The sequence below is a fragment of the Saccopteryx bilineata genome, chromosome 9 (genome assembly GCF_036850765.1).
Source record: "Saccopteryx bilineata isolate mSacBil1 chromosome 9, mSacBil1_pri_phased_curated, whole genome shotgun sequence".
Lineage (NCBI taxonomy): Eukaryota > Metazoa > Chordata > Mammalia > Chiroptera > Emballonuridae > Saccopteryx > Saccopteryx bilineata.
In genome coordinates, this window is record NC_089498.1 from 45,907,100 (window position 1) to 45,925,595 (window position 18,496).

The 18,496-nt window shown below is 49.3% G+C and overlaps 2 protein-coding genes and 1 long non-coding RNA gene across 6 annotated transcripts in view; 2 read left to right on the top strand and 1 right to left on the bottom strand.

The window, feature by feature from the left end:
* SUPT5H (SPT5 homolog, DSIF elongation factor subunit) overlaps positions 1–2,781 on the top strand; it is a 44,148-nt gene extending 41,367 nt beyond the window's left edge. For all 3 annotated transcript variants that reach the window (XM_066243702.1, XM_066243700.1, XM_066243703.1), the window contains 2 exons: positions 2,198–2,293; positions 2,367–2,781. In XM_066243702.1, the coding sequence (XP_066099799.1) occupies positions 2,198–2,293; positions 2,367–2,510 (240 nt within the window). In that variant the 3' untranslated portion in view covers positions 2,511–2,781. The remainder of the gene's footprint in view (positions 1–2,197; positions 2,294–2,366) is intronic.
* LOC136313391 (uncharacterized) lies at positions 1–4,456 on the bottom strand. Of its 2 annotated transcripts, XR_010727138.1 has the most exons (5): positions 4,263–4,456; positions 4,021–4,134; positions 3,235–3,303; positions 990–1,046; positions 1–291 (listed from the first exon to the last, which is right to left on the bottom strand). It is a non-coding gene; the product is annotated as an uncharacterized lncRNA (long non-coding RNA). The 2 variants fall into 2 exon arrangements; XR_010727137.1 differs by lacking the exon at positions 3,235–3,303 and having other exon boundaries at positions 4,263–4,447.
* A 42-nt stretch (positions 4,457–4,498) lies between these two features.
* On the top strand, positions 4,499–12,478 carry TIMM50 (translocase of inner mitochondrial membrane 50). Its single transcript, XM_066243704.1, has 11 exons — positions 4,499–4,655; positions 5,649–5,805; positions 6,330–6,361; positions 6,565–6,586; positions 8,366–8,424; positions 8,516–8,635; positions 9,021–9,125; positions 9,229–9,327; positions 10,647–10,803; positions 11,291–11,397; positions 12,268–12,478. The coding sequence occupies exons 1-11, from the start codon at positions 4,548–4,550 to the stop codon at positions 12,367–12,369; spliced, it is 1,068 nt and encodes a 355-aa protein (XP_066099801.1). The 5' UTR covers positions 4,499–4,547; the 3' UTR covers positions 12,370–12,478.
* The last annotated feature ends 6,018 nt before the right edge of the window (positions 12,479–18,496 follow it).

Here is an 18,496-nt window from a genome sequence, read left to right on the forward strand (position 1 = left end):
CTGGCTGTTGGGTGGGCAGGCATCCTCTCCTTTGGAGTCTCCAGTCTTTGTGGTTGTTTGTTTGTTTGTTTCTTTTTTTTAAAAGATTTTATTAATTTTAGAGAGAGAGAGAAAGGAGGTAGGGGTAACTCATAGTTGCTTCCTTATGTGCCTTGGTCGGGCAAGACCACGGTTTCAAACTGGGACCTCAGCATTCCAGGTCAATGCTTTTATCCACTGTGCCACCACAGGTCAGGCTGTTTTTTTCTTCTTTTTACTTGTCCAACCACATCTTCCATTGCCTGTTTATAGCTGGGAGAAAAAGATATGGAAAGGTTTGGCATGCAAGCTCCATAAGGCTGAGATTTCTGCCTATTGTGCTCATGATTGGGGTCCTAGCTGCCTGGAACAGCGATTGACGCCCATGAGTATGATGACTTTTGACATACTCCACTGAGATCAGTTCAGTAACATGGACTGAGTGCTCCATTGTGCCAGGCTTCGGCTTAGTGTTGAGTACCCACAGCCCTGGGCTCTTCCCTACCGACCGGCCTCTCCATTTTTCAGTCCCCAAGTTACCTCTAGTCCTCTGTCTAGAACTCTCTTCCTTCCATTCTTTGCCTAGTACATTTCTGTTCACCCTCAGGGACAACCTAGGCTATTTCACATCTGTTTCTTAGCAATCCATGTAATTCTTTTTCATGTTACCCACCTCTGCTAAAAGCTTAAAGTTTGCTCTGGTGATTCCTTGATTACTAATCCTATGTTTTATTCCTAAGTAGTCTCAGTTCCTAGATGAAAATCAGGCACCTTGTTGGCCCTCCAGTAAATTAATTGAATTAAACATCAGAGACCAAGACAGCTCTAGGTTCTGATCTCACAGATCTCACATTCCAGTGGGACTTGTCCCCAGACTTGCCCCTGACATTGGCAGCACAAGTGGCCATTGCTGGGATGTGGGAAGCCCAGAGGGCAAGGGGAGCAATGCAAATCCAGAGAAGGCATCTTACCATCTTTGGAGGGGACCGTGGAGGGCTTCCTGGAGAAGCAGATCTCTGCACTGAGACCTGAAGAATGAATAGGATAAACTCAGAGAAGTGGCTAGAGAAGGGGTTTAAGTATGTTCCAGACAGAGGGGCTCTCAAAGGCCTAGAGGTGAGGGAAAGCCTGGCACATTTTGGGGAATTGAAATATGTTCATTGTGGCTGGAACATAAAGAGAACTAAACTAAGGTAGAAGGTGATGAGGCCAGATAAGTGGCTGGAGCCAGGTCACCTGTCAGCATAGGGAACATGAACTATGTCCTGAGGACACTGGGAGGTCATGGAAGAATCTAAGCAGGGATCAGATATTTAGTTTGGAACTAATTCACTATGTTGCTCTATCAGGGATGGGTTAAGGATGGTGAGACCCAGGGTCTGGCGAGAATGGAAGCCTGGGGGAAGTTAGGCTGCTCACAGAGCCTGGGGAAGTGGGGGTCGGGAGAGACCCTCAAAGGCTGAATGGACAGGCCTCAGAGCTGGAGGTTGTCAGTGAAGGAGCTGACCAAGACAAGGTCCAGAATTCTGGCTGGGGACAGGGCCCAAGAGGAGGAGCAAGTGTGGAGAAGAAGCTGAGGCTGGTTTGGGACTCGAAGAGTTAAGTGCCTGAGATGCAGTCTCCCTTTTGGCCTAAATTAGCTTCATTCTGGTGCTTCCCTTGCTAATCTGGTCACCCCACCCCCACATACTATAGACTCCAGGCCTTGGCCTTTCATTTTTTGTATTTTTCTGAAGTTGGAAACTGGGAGAGACAGTCAGACAGACTCCCGCATGCGCCCGACCGGGATCCACCCGGCACGCCCACCAGAGGGCAAAGCTCTGCCCACCAGGGGGCGATGCTCCGTCCCTCTGGGGCATGGCTCTGTTGCGACCAGAGCCACTCTAGCGCCCGGGCCATCCTTGCTCCAATGGATCCTCGCTGTGGGAGGGGAAGAGAGAGACAGAGAGGAAGGAGAGGGGGAGGGGTGGAGAAGCAGATGGGCGCTTCTCCTGTGTGCCCTGGCCGGGAATCGAACCCGGGACTTCTGCACGCCAGGCCGATGCTCCACCACTGAGCCAACCGGCCAGGGCCTGGAAAAGTGACTTTTTAAAATGAGCCGAGTCTGTGTCTCCTGGGTTATGAGTGTCAGTCTTATGTTGGGAGCAGGCCAGGCTGACCAGGCTTTTCCCACCTTTAGGGAGGCATGTGCTCTGTGTATCTGAAGGACAGTGAGAAGGTGGTCAGCATCTCCAGTGAGCACCTGGAGCCTATCACCCCCACCAAGAACAACAAGGTGAGGAGGGGCACGGGGCTGTGGGGCCACTGGGCTGCTGACATGGACCCTGACTCCATGCCCCCCTCCTCAGGTGAAGGTGATCCTGGGTGAGGATCGGGAAGCCACAGGTGTCCTGTTGAGCATCGATGGCGAGGACGGCATTGTCCGCATGGACCTTGATGAAAAGTTCAAGATTTTCAACCTCCGCTTCCTGGGGAAGCTCCTGGAGGCCTGAGGCAGGCTGGGCAGGCGTACTTGGGTGGATACCTGGCAGATAGTGGGTGTCTTTTCCTTCCTCCCAGGGCCTTTGGTTCTGACACAGGATCCAGGCATGGTACAGACCCTAGTCTGGTTGTTAGAATTTCTTTTGCTTTCTTTTCTGGGTTCCTATCTTCCTTTCTGATTTTCATGGGAATCAGAGTAGTCTGGGGGAGGGTACCACTTTCTTGTATCCTCTCCTTCCCCAGCTTGCTTTATGTTATGATCTTTCAATAAAAAGCTGTCAAAAGCCCTGTGTGTCTGTGTGTGTGTGTGGTCTGGTTTGTAAGTGGGTTGATTTGCAGACCCCACTTCCTTGCTTCTGTGGTCTTGGGAAAATAACTGGATTCTACCTAACCCTCAGTTTCCCCATGCAGAAAATGATATCTGCTCCAGAGGGTCCTTGAGAGGAATGTCTGAGAAGACATCCTAAAGAGGTTATTAGAACAGTCTGCCATGTAATTGAAGTTACTTCTTACTTATGCTTGAGGAGTGTAAAAATAAGTCATTGTGCCCCAGAAAACCTAAATTCCTCCTGTGGTGTGGTACAAAGCATTTGATGGTCCTTTCTCTTCTAGAATTTTTTTTTATAATTTTAGAGAGAGGTGAGAGTAAGGTAGGGATGGGGGGAGGAGTGGGAAAGCATAGCTGCTTCTCCTATGTGCTCTGACCGGGCAAGCCCAGGGTTTCAAACCAGCAACCTCAGCATTCCAGGCCCATGCTTGATCCACTGCATCACCACAGGTCAGGCTCCTTTCTCTGTAGCTTGTCTGATGAGGGGGTGGGGAGAGCAGTGTAGAGAATGGAGCTTAATACTTTGACTTTTCTTCACTTTCTTCATTTGATATTAACATCTCTTTACAAATGTAATAAAATATTATAATTATTTCAGATGTTCAAAAAGATATAAAATACCAGAAACACCCCGTGTCCTTACCAACCAGTAATTTAGGAAATGGTATGTACCAGATAGGACCCACTTTAGCAGCACTCCCAGTCATTTCCCCTCCAGAGTTATCCACAACCCTTAATTCTGTTTGTCTTTTGCCTAAATTTGTACTTTTACTACTATAGTACTTATCCCTAAATGTGTGTGTGTGTGACAGAGAGAGAAAGGGACAGATAGGGACAGACAGGAAGGGAAAGAGAAGAGAAGCATCAATTCTTCATTGTGGCACTTCAGTTGTTCATTGATTGCTGTCTCATATGTGCCTTGACCCCGGGGGGGGGGGGGGCTACAGCAAACTGAGTGACCCCTTGCTCAAACCAGCGACCTTGGGCTCAAGCTGGTGAGCTGAGCTCAAACCAGATGAGCCTACACTCAAGCTGGCGAGCTCAGGGTCTTGAACCTGGGTCCTCCGCATCCCAGTCTGATGCTCTATCCACTGCACCACCGCCTGGTCAGGCTGACATGTTTTTAAACCTTACATACACACTATCAGACATTTTCCCCCTCAAAATAGTTTGAAGGACATCATCGTGGCTACCTGTGGCCTCTAATTCATTGTTTCCAGCACTCTCGACCCCGCCTGACGCGGCCGCTGTTCTTTGAGCCACTCCACGTGAAATGCTTGGCTTTCCAGACTCTTGAGAAGACACTCCTGGGAGGAAGGGCAAGAAAGGGCTCTGAGAACAAGAGGAAAGACAGATGGGCCTCCCGCCTCCACATTGAGAAAGTGAGTTTATGAGTGCTGGCAGCCCTAACACTCCATTATGGCCTCAGCTTTACCTCTAAGCAATGGGTGTTTGCCAGGTCCTGTGGCAAGGTCGAAGGAGTGGCCTAGAGCCCGAACGGTGCGTGACGCAGACTGACTTGCGGAATCCTTGTAGGTGCACCGAGGACAGCCGGAGGGCGAGCCTAAGGCGAGCACGTCCGCGCCTGTCCGCCCGTAGCCCTTTGTCTCTCTCCGGCTGCCATCCGCTCGCCCCTCCCCTGCGCCCCATTGGCCGAAGCTCCGACCCGGGACGAGAAAGAAGGGGGTGAGTGGGAGGGGCCGCGTGGCGTCAGCGCAAGATGGCGGCCTCGGCGGCGCTCGCCTTGCACTTGCGGAGCGGGCTGCGGCTCGGCGCGCGGGGGCTGTGCGCGAGGCTGGTGACGTCGCTTCCCCGGGCATCGGACCAGGTGAGCGGGACGGAGGTGGGCTCCGGGTGCTGGGGCCCTTTCCTGGAGTTTGCGGTGGGTCACCGCCGCAGCCCAGGGTTCTGGGACACAACACCTCATGGTGCTGAATGGAACGCCGCCTGCATTTCGGGGCCCTCCCCAGCCTCCCGTGGTGGCCGACACTTGCTCCTGATAGTGAAACCTCAAGTACGTTCTCTGAATCCCACCTCTTTTGGACACCACGTGGGTACCGGGGGAGGGGGTTCACCTGTTCTTCGACTCAGTGACCACTTAGGTAATAATAACTTGAAGAGAAGGTACTTGGGACACTGGGGTACCAGCCTGGCCTTGGGAATATTTTCTTTGTGGTGGTGGTGATGAAGTACAAGTTTGGGCTTTTGATTTGACCTGCCTCCATGTTGACTGAGAAGCAGTCTTTCTGATCTCCAGGTCTATCACTTCCATGTTCTTCCCCAGGCCCCCAGATAAGCAGTTGCCCCTCTGTCCGCATTCCCAATCCCTTTTCCTCTATTCCCTGAGCCCCAGACATCAGGATGTCTTAATTCCCGTTCTATCCCCCGTGTGTACTCCATTGCCTTGCTCCTGGCATCCCAGTGTTCAGCCAGGTTCCCTTCTCTCCCTGCCCTGCTTTTCTGGGCCCAGGTTCTCCAGTTCTTTGCTTCTAGGTTCCTGGGCACCAGCCTGTCAACTCAAATCATTGGGATCAAGCTGTTCCTATATGTCCCCTAATTGGGAATCGAACCAGCAACCTTTGTGCTTTGGGACCATGCTCTAACCAACCAAGCTATCCGGCCAGGGCATGGACAGTATTTCCTGACCCTTTTGAGAAACCCAATTGATCTGTGGCTGCCTTTCCAGGGACACAACCTTATAGGTTATGTGGGTGTCTGCTTCTTGGCTCCTGACCTTGAGTCTTATCTATCTGACACGGTACCTGAACCATCCTGATCTTCTCTTTTCTGACCTAGCTAACCTACTCTTTCTCAATTGTAGGTCAAGGAGATTGGGAGCCACCCCAGCACTAAGGCCGAGCCCCAAGGGTCAAAGCAGCAGCGGGGCACGGAGGGTCCCAGCTACGCTAAAAAAGTCGCACTCTGGCTTGCTGGGCTGCTTGGGGCTGGTGGGACCGTGAGTGTCATCTATATCTTCGGTGAGGGACATATCCCTATCCGGCAATTTTGTTCTGTTAGCTGTTTATTCTACTGCAGAACCTTCCCCTCTTTACCATAAGGGCTTCACCCATCAGCACCCCCTGTCTTCCTCTACAGTAGGGCAGCAAACTAGAACCATCTACCTTGGAAAGGGGGATGTCTCCTTTCTTTTTCCTCTCTTCAACCTCCTCTGCTTAAGGTTCCACTGTTTGTAGTTGGTTCCTATACTAGGCTACAGGGAGCCAATTGGAAGAGGGGAAGATGGGGAAGGATAGTCTCCTAAGCTGCCTCTTTCCTCTGTACCCAAAACTTCAGTCCTCCCTTTGTCCCTTTATCTCTTAGACACCCAGGAGACCTAGCCCTATTCCCTTTTTTCTTAGAGACCCAGCCCCTTCCTCTTAGGAGACTGTGCTTTAAGCCCTCTTCCCTTAGGTCCAGGAATTCAGCCCCCTGCTTTCTTCTTCCCTCAATACCCAGGAGACCGGGTCCTAATTCATCTCATTCATCCCTGTCTTCCTTGCAGGAAACAACTCTGTGGATGAAACTGGTGCCAAGGTGAGGGGGAAAGAAACCCAGAGGCCTTGCCAGGGGTTCCATCCTGTGGGTGCCCTCCCCTTTGGCCTGTTCAGGCTCGTGTCTGGTCTGGGGTGAATTTCCCTCCCAGGCACCATTGCTAGGGCCCTGGAGATTTCTTTCTGGGTGTGATGGAGTTTTACCTCTGCCTGTCCAAACCCTCTACTTTTCTTTCTACCTCCTAGATTCCCGATGAATTCGACAGTGGTGAGTAAACTTTTGGGGTACTTTGGCTTTCCCTATTCTGCCATTTGTAGAATGTTGCTCTGCCCATCTGGTGTCCCTGGCTCCTCCTCCTTTTACCAGGGGGTAGGGGAGTCAGCAGCTGGATGGCTTTGGGGGGAGGATCATTACAAAGCCCAGTCCCCTTCCCTGGCCCCTCAGCCCAGGAGCCAGATGGTCAGGGACAGATGGGGGAGGGGAGTCTGGGCTGGGTGTGCTTGGGAGGAGGCACTGTCTACCACCAGACACATGGCTTCCTGTGCCTTAGATCTGAGCATATGCAGCCCTAACCCCCTCCTCTTTATGACAGCCTCTGTTTTTCCCCCCCAAGCTTCTATCCCTTCCAGCTCCTCATTTCCAAAACAATGCCTTCTTCCTCCCTCCTCCTTTCAGTTCATCAGTTAACCAGCTTTCCAGTGGGGAGTTTCTGACAAATTGCATAGTAGAGAGTAGTTGTCAGTTTTGTCACACCTGGCCCTTCCCAGGAGAAATATAAATTTGGTGGGTCCTGGAAGCCAACTGTCTCCTGGGAAGGTTGCAAACTGACATATTGATACATTGATTGTTTTAAACTGGGCAGGTGGGTAAATATGTCTTAACTGAGCTGAAACAGAATCATACTGGTTTAAATAAATCAGTAACTGATTTAAACTTGTTAGGTAAACAAGCAGGTTTAAAATACATGTTTACTAGCTTCACTGGTTTCAGTTTTTAAAGCTAAAATAGTGCATTAAGTAGACAGTTATTTAAGTCTTCTGCTTTAAACTGGATTCTATAAACTCATTTAAATCAGGATTTTTCAGTCTCGGCCCTATTGATATTTTGGACCAGATAATCTTTTGTTGTAGGGGAGTGTCCTGTGCATTGTAGGATGTTTAGCAGTATCCAGGGACTCAACTCACTAGATGCCAGTATCCTACAATTAAAAATGTCTCTAGAGAAAAAAAATAATGTTTACAGACATTGCCAAACTTCTGGGAAGAGGGGGAGACAAAAATTTGTCCTGGTTGAGAACCACTGGTTTAAAATACACAGACATGTGCATATATGTACATTATTTTTATTTATTTTTTTTTTTACATTATTTTTTAACTAGTCTCAGCATACTGTCTTAAAAGTGGGCAGATCTGGAAGTCTAGTGGTTCTGAGTGGACTAAATATAGTAGCACCATGTCAGCAGAGTTAAAATGGGTGTTAAGAGGGCAAATGTATAAGTATTCTGTTTTGTACCTGGGATGGTGTGTGGATAGGAGTGTTGAAGTTAAAACTGGGTAGGTGACTGCCTGACCAGGCAGTGGCGCAATAGATAGTACATTAGCCTGGGACACTTGAGGACCCAGGTTCAAAACCCCAAGGTTGCCAGCTTGAGCATGGCCTTGCCAGCTTGAGTGTGGGATTATAGACATGACCCTGTGGTCGCTGGTTCAGCTGGAGTCCCTTATCAAGGCACATTCAAGAAAGTAATAAGAAAACAACTACAGTGCTGCAACTATGAATTGATGCTTCTCAGCTCTCTCCCTTCCTGTCTGTCTGTCCCTCTCTCTCACTAAAATAAAACGAAACAAAACTGGGCAGGTGATTAAATATATTTGTTCCTGTCTGGTGGTTATGTCATTACCTTCTACCTTTAGACTTAGCAATGAGCTTGTTCAAACCAAGTAGGTATGTAGATTTGTTTGTATCTGTTAGATAAGTAAAGCCCTGGTTTGTCCAGAGGTTGAATAGTGGCTTATCTTGGAATCCCTTTGTACCCTGTTCTCCTAGATCCAATTCTGGTACAGCAGTTACGCCGGACATACAAATATTTCAAAGATTATAGACAGGTGAGCAGGAGCCCTGGGGCCAACCCCTATTCCTCCATCCCAGTCCTCTGCCTCCTTGTTTGAGTGCCCCCATTCTGTCCCTGTACCACAGATGATCATCGAGCCCACCAGCCCTTGCCTTCTCCCAGACCCTCTGCGGGAGCCGTACTACCAGCCACCCTACACACTGGTCTTGGAGCTCACCGGTGTCCTATTGCATCCTGAGTGGTCGGTGTGTTCTGGGGAAGTCAGCGGGATAGACCTGGGTAGTCAGATCATGGTGATGTGGTGAGGATCATAGACTCGAGTCAGTCTGGGGTTTAGCCCAAACTCCACTGTATGTTATTGGGGAGCAGGTGTCACTCTCATTGCCTCAATTTCCTCCACTGTGATACTCCCCATCCTGTAGGTTGTAAGTGTGCATATAGTAAGCGCTATGGAAGAACCAGCTGCTATTCTGGGACCCAGATCCTCAGTCACGGCCATAAGCTCCTGAACCTCCAAGATGGAGGGAGAGCATTCTGGTTCTGGGACTCCCTTAGGCTAGGTCTTTGTTCTTTTGGGGGTTATGGGGGCCCCTGGATCTTGGTGTTTCACTGTTTTCACTTCCTCCCCAGCTGGCCACTGGCTGGAGGTTTAAGAAGCGTCCAGGCATCGAGACCTTATTCCAGCAACTTGCCCCTTTGTATGAAATCGTCATCTTTACTTCAGAGACTGGCATGGTGAGGCCCAGGGTAGGGGAGGGCTGATCGACGTGGGGGGTGTACAAGAGAGCTGCAGGGCCAGAGCTCAGCCTGACCTTGCTTTCCTTTCATTGTACCTCAGACAGCGTTTCCACTTATCGACAGTGTGGACCCCCATGGCTTCATCTCCTACCGCCTCTTCCGGGACGCCACACGATACATGGATGGACACCATGTTAAGGTGCCATGTGGGGGCCATGGGTGGATCTCTGGGATTGGCAAGATGGAGCTGGCATTTCCTGGGGGAAAGAGGACCCAGATCTGACCCTAGTGTGGACTGGGCTTCAGGGCCCTTTTTTCTTTTCCAGAATCTGGTATTGGGAGTGTGGGGGAGTGGGGGGTCTTCAAAGGGGGGCCAAGGGGTAGGGGCACCAGGTTTGGAAGCTGTTTTTGTTTCTCTGTGTCTAAACCAAGTGTCTTTGGGACTGTAATTAAGTGTCTTACCTGAGACCACGTTGGGATTTGTTTGACCTGGGGTTTGTTGCTGTCACCAGAAATATATCCACAAGTTCAGGAGTTCGTGAGTCTGTGAACGGGTCTCTCTGTGGGTCAGGGTCCAGGTTCCCAGGTGTTTAGGTGTCTGTTGGGGTTTTTTTTTTTTTTTTTTTTTTTTTTTGCATTTTTCTGAAGCTGGAAACAGGGAGAGACAGTCAGACAGACTCCCGCATGAGCTCGACCGGGATCCACCCGGCACGCCCACCAGGGGCGACACTCTGTCCACCAGGGGGCGATGCTCTGCCCATCCTGGGCGTCGCCATGCTGCGACCAGAGCCACTCTAGCGCCTGAGGCAGAGGCCACAGAGCCATCCCCAGCGCCCGGGCCGTCCCCGCTCCAATGGAGCCTTGGCTGCTGGAGGGGAAGAGAGAGACAGAGAGGAAGGCGCGGCGGAGGGGTGGAGAAGCAAATGGGCGCTTCTCCTGTGTGCCCTGGCCGGGAATCGAACCCGGGTCCTCCGCACGCTAGGCCGACGCTCTACCGCTGAGCCAACCGGCCAGGGCTTCTGTTGGTTTTTTTACTCTGTGTTCGTGGGTCTGCATAGTTCTTCAAAGTTCAGAGTGATGTGGACTGTGTTGGCAGATTTTGAAGGGTCTGTGTCTGCGTACCTATCTTTGAGTGACTCCCTGTGTGGCATAGATCTGTCTGTACCTCTTTATCTGGGTGAGAGGTTCACAGACTTCCAGCATGTCACAGTCACTTGGGGCAGTGTTTGAACACACAGGTGCCTGACTCCCTCCCCTGGGAACCTCCAGATCAACCTGTGTCTGTACCAGCCCTTGGGCTGGGAATCTTTGTGACTAGCTCCCTGGTGGATTTGATGCCAGCATCCCAACTTGATCTCTGGGAGACTCCATCATGGTGATCCCAGTGTGCAATGCTGAGGGTGTGTCTGTCTGTCTGTCTGTCTTTCTGTCTCTCCCTCTGTCCCTCTCTCTCTCTGTGGGTTCCTGGTGGGAAGGTAGGGGGCATAGGCTTTGACCTGACCTATCACTCACTTCTAGGACATTTCCTGTCTGAATCGGGACCCAGCCCGTGTAGTAGTTGTGGACTGCAAGAAGGAAGCCTTCCGCCTACAGCCCTATAATGGTGTGGTCCTGCGGCCCTGGGACGGCAACTCTGATGACCGGGTCTTGTTGGACCTATCTGCCTTCCTTAAGAGTGAGGCTGACCCCTGACCTGGCCTCTACCCCCAGAGCCTTTGACCCTCAAGAGGAATGATAGCCCCTTGATTCTGGCTTGTTTTTCATGTAAAACTGGGTACTTGAGATATGGGAGGTCCACAAGCATCTTGCAGTCTTTAGAACCTTCTTAGAATGTTTGGGGTGCTCCTCAGGAATGTTCAGGGGAGCCCTTTTATTTATTTATTTAACTTTTGAGTTTTTAGATTTTACTTATTCATTTTTAGAGAGAGAGAAGGAGAGGGAGGAGTAGGAAGCATCAACTCCCATATGTGCCTTGTCCAGGCAAGCCCAGGGTTTTGAACAGGTGACTTCAGCATTCCAGGTCGAAGCTTATCCACTGCGCCAACACAGGTCAGGCCAGGGGAGCCCTTTTCAAGTATTGAGAAGCACTTCAGGTAGCACCAACCCCCTTTATCCTGCCTCTGGCCTTCAGCTTGGCTGATTCCCACTTGCTATTCCTGCAGCCATTGCATTGAATGGTGTGGAGGATGTCCGGACCGTGCTAGAGCACTATGCCCTGGAGGATGACCCACTGGAGGCTTTCAAACAGCGGCAAAGCTGGCTAGAGCAGGTAGGTGCTCAGATCCCCAGCCCAGGTCGGGGATATCATAGCAGTTCCCCAGGTTCCTGAAAGCGGAGCCCTGGAACAGTCTGGCTCTGCTTTGGGCTGTGTGACCTCGAGTATATACCTTCTCATCCACACCCCGTGTCCCATAGGGCTCTTGTAATGATGGGCAAATTGATTCTGCACCTGCTTTGAGAAAAGGAGGCAGGAAACACCAAGGATTTGGGATAGGATTGGGAGGAGGATTGTCCTTGATAGTCTTGACTTGGTCTTGGGGCTCCAGTTTTTTGTGGAGAGTTGGGTCTGGCCTGGGAAGAGGGATCTGTGGACAGTTGGCCCAAGAGTCTGGGGAAGCAGTTCTGGTAATGTAATGTGATCCTGGTGATTTGAAAGTGGAACTAAGCATATGGATTGAGTCTGGGAAAGAGATTCCCTGGGATCTAGGCTAAGGTTGAGTAGAGTCTGGTTTGGGTTCCTGGGAGTAGGGCTAGAGTTCTTAGGTGCCTGAAGGAGAAGTCCCTGGAGATTTAAGCCAGGGCTGGGCACTGAGGACAGACCCAGGGAGCAGGACAGTGCAGTCTGGTGAAGTGTTTAGGGTCTCACCAGCATCCAGTAAATAGGTTCTCAGGGTTGAGGAGAGGGTACCCCTAGGTGCTCATGAGGGTACTGGGATTTGAATCTAGGCTCCTATGACTGAGCTGGCTCCTGCCAGTATCTGACCAAGTACTTAGAATTTGGGCATCTTTTGTATCTGGGCTGGTGTACTAGGGGTTTGGGGAAAGGGGTCAGGACTGGGCAGAGCTTTAAGTAAGGTGGCCCTGGGCTGAGGCTGTGTCTAACTCTGCTGACCCTCCTCCATTTGTGCCCCAACCCCAGGAGGAGCAGCAGCGCCTAGCAGAGCTCTCCAAATCCAACAAGCAGAACCTCTTCTTCAGCTCTCTCACCAGCCGCCTGTGGCCTCGCTCCAAACAGCCCTGACTTCTAGGTCTTCTCAGACTCAGTGCCTGGGTCCTGAACCCCAGGTTGCAGTTCTCCCAGACTGGCTTGGGCAGCTACATGTCCAATAAAATCCATCCCAGATGCCATACTCCTGTGTCCGGAGAGTCTCCAGATGGGGGCATCAGGGTGAGGTCTGAGTGGCTGCTTAGCCAGCAAACAGAGAGTGGGTGCTTTGGTGGATCAGGGCTGGTTTTTAACCAGTCCTGGGAATCTGAAAACCTGGGTTTCTGCTCTAGCCGTGTCTTACTGTGTGCTGTGTGATCTGCAAAAAGTGCATCTCTTTCTGGCAAAGCATGGGCTCAGTGGGCTCTGGTGGACAAAGATTGCCCCATCTCAAGAAGGGAGCTGCCGCTCAGGTCTGCCCGCTGTGGTCCCATGGAAAGGTGGGTATAGAGTTTCAGTGGAAGTTAGAACTTGGGATTAAATTTCCTTTTTTGTGTGTGTGTGTGACAGAGAGGGGCAGATAGGGACAGACAGACAGGAAGGGAATTTTTCATTGTAGCACTTTAGTTCATTGATTGCTTTCTCATATGTGCTTGACCTGGGGGCTATAGCAGAGCAAGTGACCCCTTGCTCAAGCCAGCAACCTTGGGCTTCAAGCCAGAGACCTTTGGGCTCAAGCCATCAACCATGGGGTCATGTTTATGATCCCACACTCAAGCCAGCGACCCCCACACTTAAGCTGGCAAGCCCACGCTCAAGCCAGCACTTTTGAGGTTTTGAACCTGGAATCTCTGTGTCCTGGGTTAATGCTCTACTCACTGCGCCGCCACCCCAGTCAGGCTGAGTTCAAGATTTGTGTGTGTGTATGTGTGTGTGTGTCAGAGAGAGAGACAGGCAGGAAGGGAGAGAGATGAGAAGCATCCGTTGCAGCACCTAGTTCATTGATAGCTTTCTCATGTGCCTTCACTGTGGGGGCTACAGCAGACCAAGTGACCCCCTTGCTCAAGCCAGCGACCTTGGGTTCAAGCTGGTGACCTTGGAATTTTAAACCTGGGTCCTCTGTGTCCCAGTCCAATGCACTATCCACTGTGGTACCACCTGTTCAGGCTGAACTTGAGATTTTTTAAAAGGTTCACAGATGTTTACAAAGAAGATTTGAACCCCATAGTCCCAAGGTGTATTGTCTATAATGCATGGGATGGTTTCTTGATATCCCTATGACTCCCTAGCTTGAGGACTTCTGCAGGATAGGCCTACTTTTGTGTGTGTATGTGTGTACGCACGTTTCCGTAGCTTTTTTTTTTTCCTAGAGACAGAGTCAGCGAGATAGACAGGGACAGACAGACAGGAACGGAGAGATGAGAAGCATCAGTCATTAGTTCTTCGTTGCGCATTGCGACACCTTAGTTGTTCATTGATTGCTTTCTCATATGTGCCTTGACCGCGGGCCTTCAGCAGACCGAGTAACCCCTTGCTTGAGCCAGCAACCTTGGGTCCAAGCTGGTGAGCTTTTTGCTCAAACCAGATGAGCCTGTGCTCAAGCTGGCAACCTCGGGGTCTTGAACCTGGGTCCTTTCGCATCCCAGTCCGATGTTCTATCCACTGCGCCACCGCCTGGTCAGGCCCATAGCTTTAAGAATTGGAGACTGTCTTAACCAAAAGTGAAGGTAGAAACTGAGGCTTATGTGTTTGGGCAATGAGATCCTTGGAATGGTAAGTTATGGACAGAGGGAGAGCCACCGCAAATGTGTGTTTGCCTACTGCTTGGGTGACAAACGCGGAACCTGAGAAGCCTTTTTTTTTTAAGAAATGGGAAGGGAGAAAGATGAGAAGCATTAACCCATAGTTGATCACTGTAGTTGTTCATTGATTGCTTCTCATATGTACCTTGATAGGATGGGCTCAAGCCAAGCCAGTGACCCCTGGTCAAGCCAGCGACCTTGGGTTCATGTTGCTGATCCTGCATTCAAGCTGGGTAGCCCCACTCAAGTTGGCGACCTCAGGGTTTTGAACCTGGGACCTCTGTCCCAGGTCAGTGCTCCTTCCACTGCTCCCATTGGCCCTTGTTCCCCAGTAGGTTCCCCCAGGCTTCTCTCCCCATCTCTAGTGATAGCTCTGGGGTCAGCCTCTCTGTCAAGCCATACCCACACAAGGCTAGAGAGCAAGAGAGTTTGATTGTGCAAAGGCGGACTCTGAGACACTTTACATTACATGGCCTAGGATGTTTTCCTAAAATGCTCTAGGGCTGTATCAGGGCATCATCCAAAGGGCAGGATTGGGCCAGTGTTAAGGTATACTCCAACAGGGTCTGAATTCCCATGTCATACACTATTCACAAGCCCTGTGATCTTGGACGAAGTCTCAAGCTTCTTAGTTTCCTCCTAAGAGATTAATAATGTCTCCCTCATTCATTAACTATTTCCTAAGCACCAACTGCCAGGCCTTGTTCTAGGTTAGGGTGCATCTGTTAACAAATAAGATAAAAAACTCACCATGATGGAGCTGATAATCTCATGGGAGGAGACAGACAGTGGTTAGGTATTTCTTGGGGTAATATGCATAAAGAAAAAGTATAGTAAGGAGATGGAGTGGTTTGGAAACATGGGATGCTGTTTTAAATGGGATGGAACAGTCGGGAAAGGACTTGAGATGGTGTACATAAAGTCATGGTGCACTTTTGACCGGTCACAGGAAAGCAACAAAAGATGATAGAAATGTGAAATCTGCACCAAATAAGAGGAAAACTCTCCCAGTTTCATACCTATTCAGTGCAGTTCGATGTGGGCTCACGCACAGATTTTTTAGGGCTCCTTAGGTAGCTATCTCGAATAGCCTCTACAGACTCGTCACTGATTGATGGCCTACCAGAACGGGGTTTCTCCACCAAACTGCCAGTTTCCTTCAACTGCTTAACCCACTAAGTAATGTTATTCCTATGTGGTGGCGCTTCGTTATAAACGCGCTGATATTCACATTGCACTTTGGTCACGGATTCGAATTTCGCGAGCCATAGAACACACTGAACTTTCCTCTGTACCATCCACATCTTGACTGGCCTGGCCGTGGGCTGCTCCACTGTATACGCGGTGTTACGTCATCATCTGCACATGCACACATGCTGCCACATCATCCTACAGAAACTGAGAGAGTTTTCCTTTTATTTGGTGCAGATTTCACATTTCTATCGTCTTTTGTTGCTTTCCTGTGACCAGTCAAAATTGCACCATGACTTTACAGACACACTGTATTTGAGCTAGGATCGAAATGAAGAAAACCATGGGGATATCTTGAGTGTATCAGGCATGGCCACCTCAGGGCCTTTGCACTTGCTATTAACTCTGACATGAATGTCATACCCCCAGGGATCCATTTGGCTTACTGCCTCCATTCCTTTAGGTCTTTGCTCATATGTGATCTCAGAATGGCCTGTGGGCACGTAAGGAAAAGTCCTGAATACCCACAAAGATGCTTAGAAATCCCTTAAACTACTTAATATACAGACATGAGAGAATTCACATGAAACATTAATATCCCTGGCACAGACCTTCAATAAAGGCTGGCTGTTTTTATGATCTTTATAAAGTTTTTGAGATTTTGGACCTGAAATCTGTTACTTTCCCTAGTTTTTGCAGGACAGGAATTTGCCTACTCTCACAATTGATTCTAATGGCTTTTCAAATTCCATTTGAGTTTCTTATGATGAGAAGCTTCCTTCACCTACCTCTCAGTACAGGGCATAATTTGCCTCCCAGTAACTGGTTTATGAGGTCTGATACTGCATTATGGGACCACAGAACCTGTTTGAGTAGGGGTGATGTGGAAGGAGGGCCTCAAATGTCAACCTTAGGATATTGAAGTGTATTTTAAAGGGAGCCATAGGAGATTCTATGCAGGAGAGGGACATGGTCAGATGTGTGCCTAGATCCCTCAGAGTGGTCAGGGTTGGGATAGAGGAATCGGAACTGTGGAAACTCAGGAGATGCCTGACCTTGAAATGTTAGGGAAGGCATCCTACAAGAGGTGAAATATGAATGGTAAGGATTAAACAGAAGGGAGTGAAAATAATATAGTAAGTACCCTGGCCAGGTAGCTCAGTTGGTTAGAGTGTCATCCCATTACGCCATAATTGCAGGTTTGATTACTGGTCAGGGTACATACATATAAGAATCAACCAAGGCCCTGGCTGGTGGTGCAATGGGTAGAGCTTCAGCCCAGCATATAGATGTCCCGGGTTTAATTTCTGGTCAGGGCACGCAGGCAGAAGCAACCATCTGCTTCTCCCCCACTTACTCTCCCCCTTCTCTTTTCCCCTCCTACTGCCAGTAGCTTGATTGGTCTGAGTGTGGCCCAGGCCTCAGTTGTTTCAAGTGCATTGGTCTCAGGCACTAAAAATAGCTCAATACTTAAGCATTGGCCCAAGATGGGGTTGCCAGGTGGATCCCAGTCAGGGTGCATGTAGGGGTCTGCCTCACTATCTTCCCCTCCTCTCACCTAAAAAACAAACAAAAGAATCAACAAGTGAGCCTGGCCTGTTGTGGTTCAGTGGATAAAGTATAGACCTGAAATGCTGAGGTTACTGGTTTGAAACTTTGGGCTTGTGAAGTCAAGGCACATATGATAAGCAACCAATTAACAACTATAGTGAAGCAACTATGAGTTGGTATTTCTTGCTCCCCACCACTCCATAAAATCAATAAATAAAATCTTTTTTAAGAAAAAGAATCAACTAGCCTGACCAGGCGGTGGTGCAGTGGATAGAGCGTCGGACTGGGATGCCTAGGACCCAGGTTCAAGACCCCAAGGTCGCCAGTTTGAGCGTGGGCTCATCTAGTTTGAGCAAAAGCTCACCTGCTTGGATCCGGGGTCTCTGGCTCAAGCAAGGGGTTACTGGGTCTGCTGTAGCCCCAGGGTCAAGGCACATAGGAGAAAGCAATCAATGAACAACTAAGGTGTCACAACAAAAAACTGATGATTGATGCTTCTCCTCTCTCTCCATTCCTGCCTGTCCCTATCTATCCCTCTTCTGACTCTCTGTCTCTGTGTAAAAAATAAAAAAGAAAAAAGTAAAAAAAGAATCAACTAGCCTGACTGGATGGTGGTGCAGTGGATAGAGCGTTGGACTGGGACACGGAAGACACAGGTTCGAAACCCCAGGGTCAGCACTGGCTTGAGCCCAAAGGTCGCTGGCTTAAGCAAGGGGTCATTTGCTCTGCTGGACTCCCCCCTCCCCCCCATCAAGGCACATATGAGAAAGTAATTAATGAACAACTAAGGAGCTGCAACAAAGAATGGATACTTCTCATCTCTCTCCTTATCTGTCCCTATCTTCACTCCCCCCAGTCTCTGTCACCAACCCCCCCCCCAAAAAAAAACAAATGAATGCTTAAAGTGGAACAACAAATCAGTGTTTATCTTGCCTGACCTGTTGCGGCCGAGTACATCAAGCATCAACCTGGAATGCTGAGGTTTCTAGTTCAAAACCCTGGGCTTGCCCGGGCAAGGCATATGAGAAGCAACTACTATGAGTTGATGCTTCCCACTCCTCCCCTCCTTTCTGCTCTCTAAAAAAATACATCAATAAATCTTTTTAAAAATATTTTATTTATTGATTTTACAAAGAGCAGAAAGCGGGAAGGGACGAGAAGTATCACCTCATAGTTGGTTCATTTTACTTGTTCCTTGATTGCTTGTCATGTGTCATATGACCTGGCAAGCCCTTGGTTTCGAACTGGTGACCTTAGCATTCCAGGTTCACTATCTACTGTGCCACCACAGGTCAGGCCAATAAAAATCTTTAAAATATATATATAGCCTGACCTGTAGTGGTGCAGTGGATAAAGCGTTGACCTGGAATGCTGAGGTCACCAGTTCAAAACCCTGGGCTTTCCTGGTCAAGGCATATATGGGAGTTGATGCTTCCTGCTCCTCCTCCCTTTCTCTCTCTCTCTCTCTCTCTCTCTCTCTCTGTCACTCTCCTCTCTAAAATGAATAAATTAAATAAAATTTAAAAATTAAAATATATATAAACGAATTATATATACAATATAACAAATAGAAGGACAACCTGTTTAAGGGAACCTGGGATGTTCTGCACACTTTGATTATGGCCCTCTGCTCAAAGCTCATGACACACAAATAATTAAAACAAATAAGCACCCCCCCA

Bases quoted from the DNA above. Each gene is read 5' to 3' on its own strand.
- TIMM50 (XM_066243704.1), top strand. From the start codon at position 4,548: ATGGCGGCCTCGGCGGCGCTCGCCTTGCACTTGCGGAGCGGGCTGCGG. The intron at 9,126-9,228 runs GTGAGGCCCAGG...ATTGTACCTCAG, and splicing joins TTACTTCAGAGACTGGCATG to ACAGCGTTTCCACTTATCGA. The intron at 10,804-11,290 runs GTGAGGCTGACC...CTATTCCTGCAG, and splicing joins CCTATCTGCCTTCCTTAAGA to CCATTGCATTGAATGGTGTG.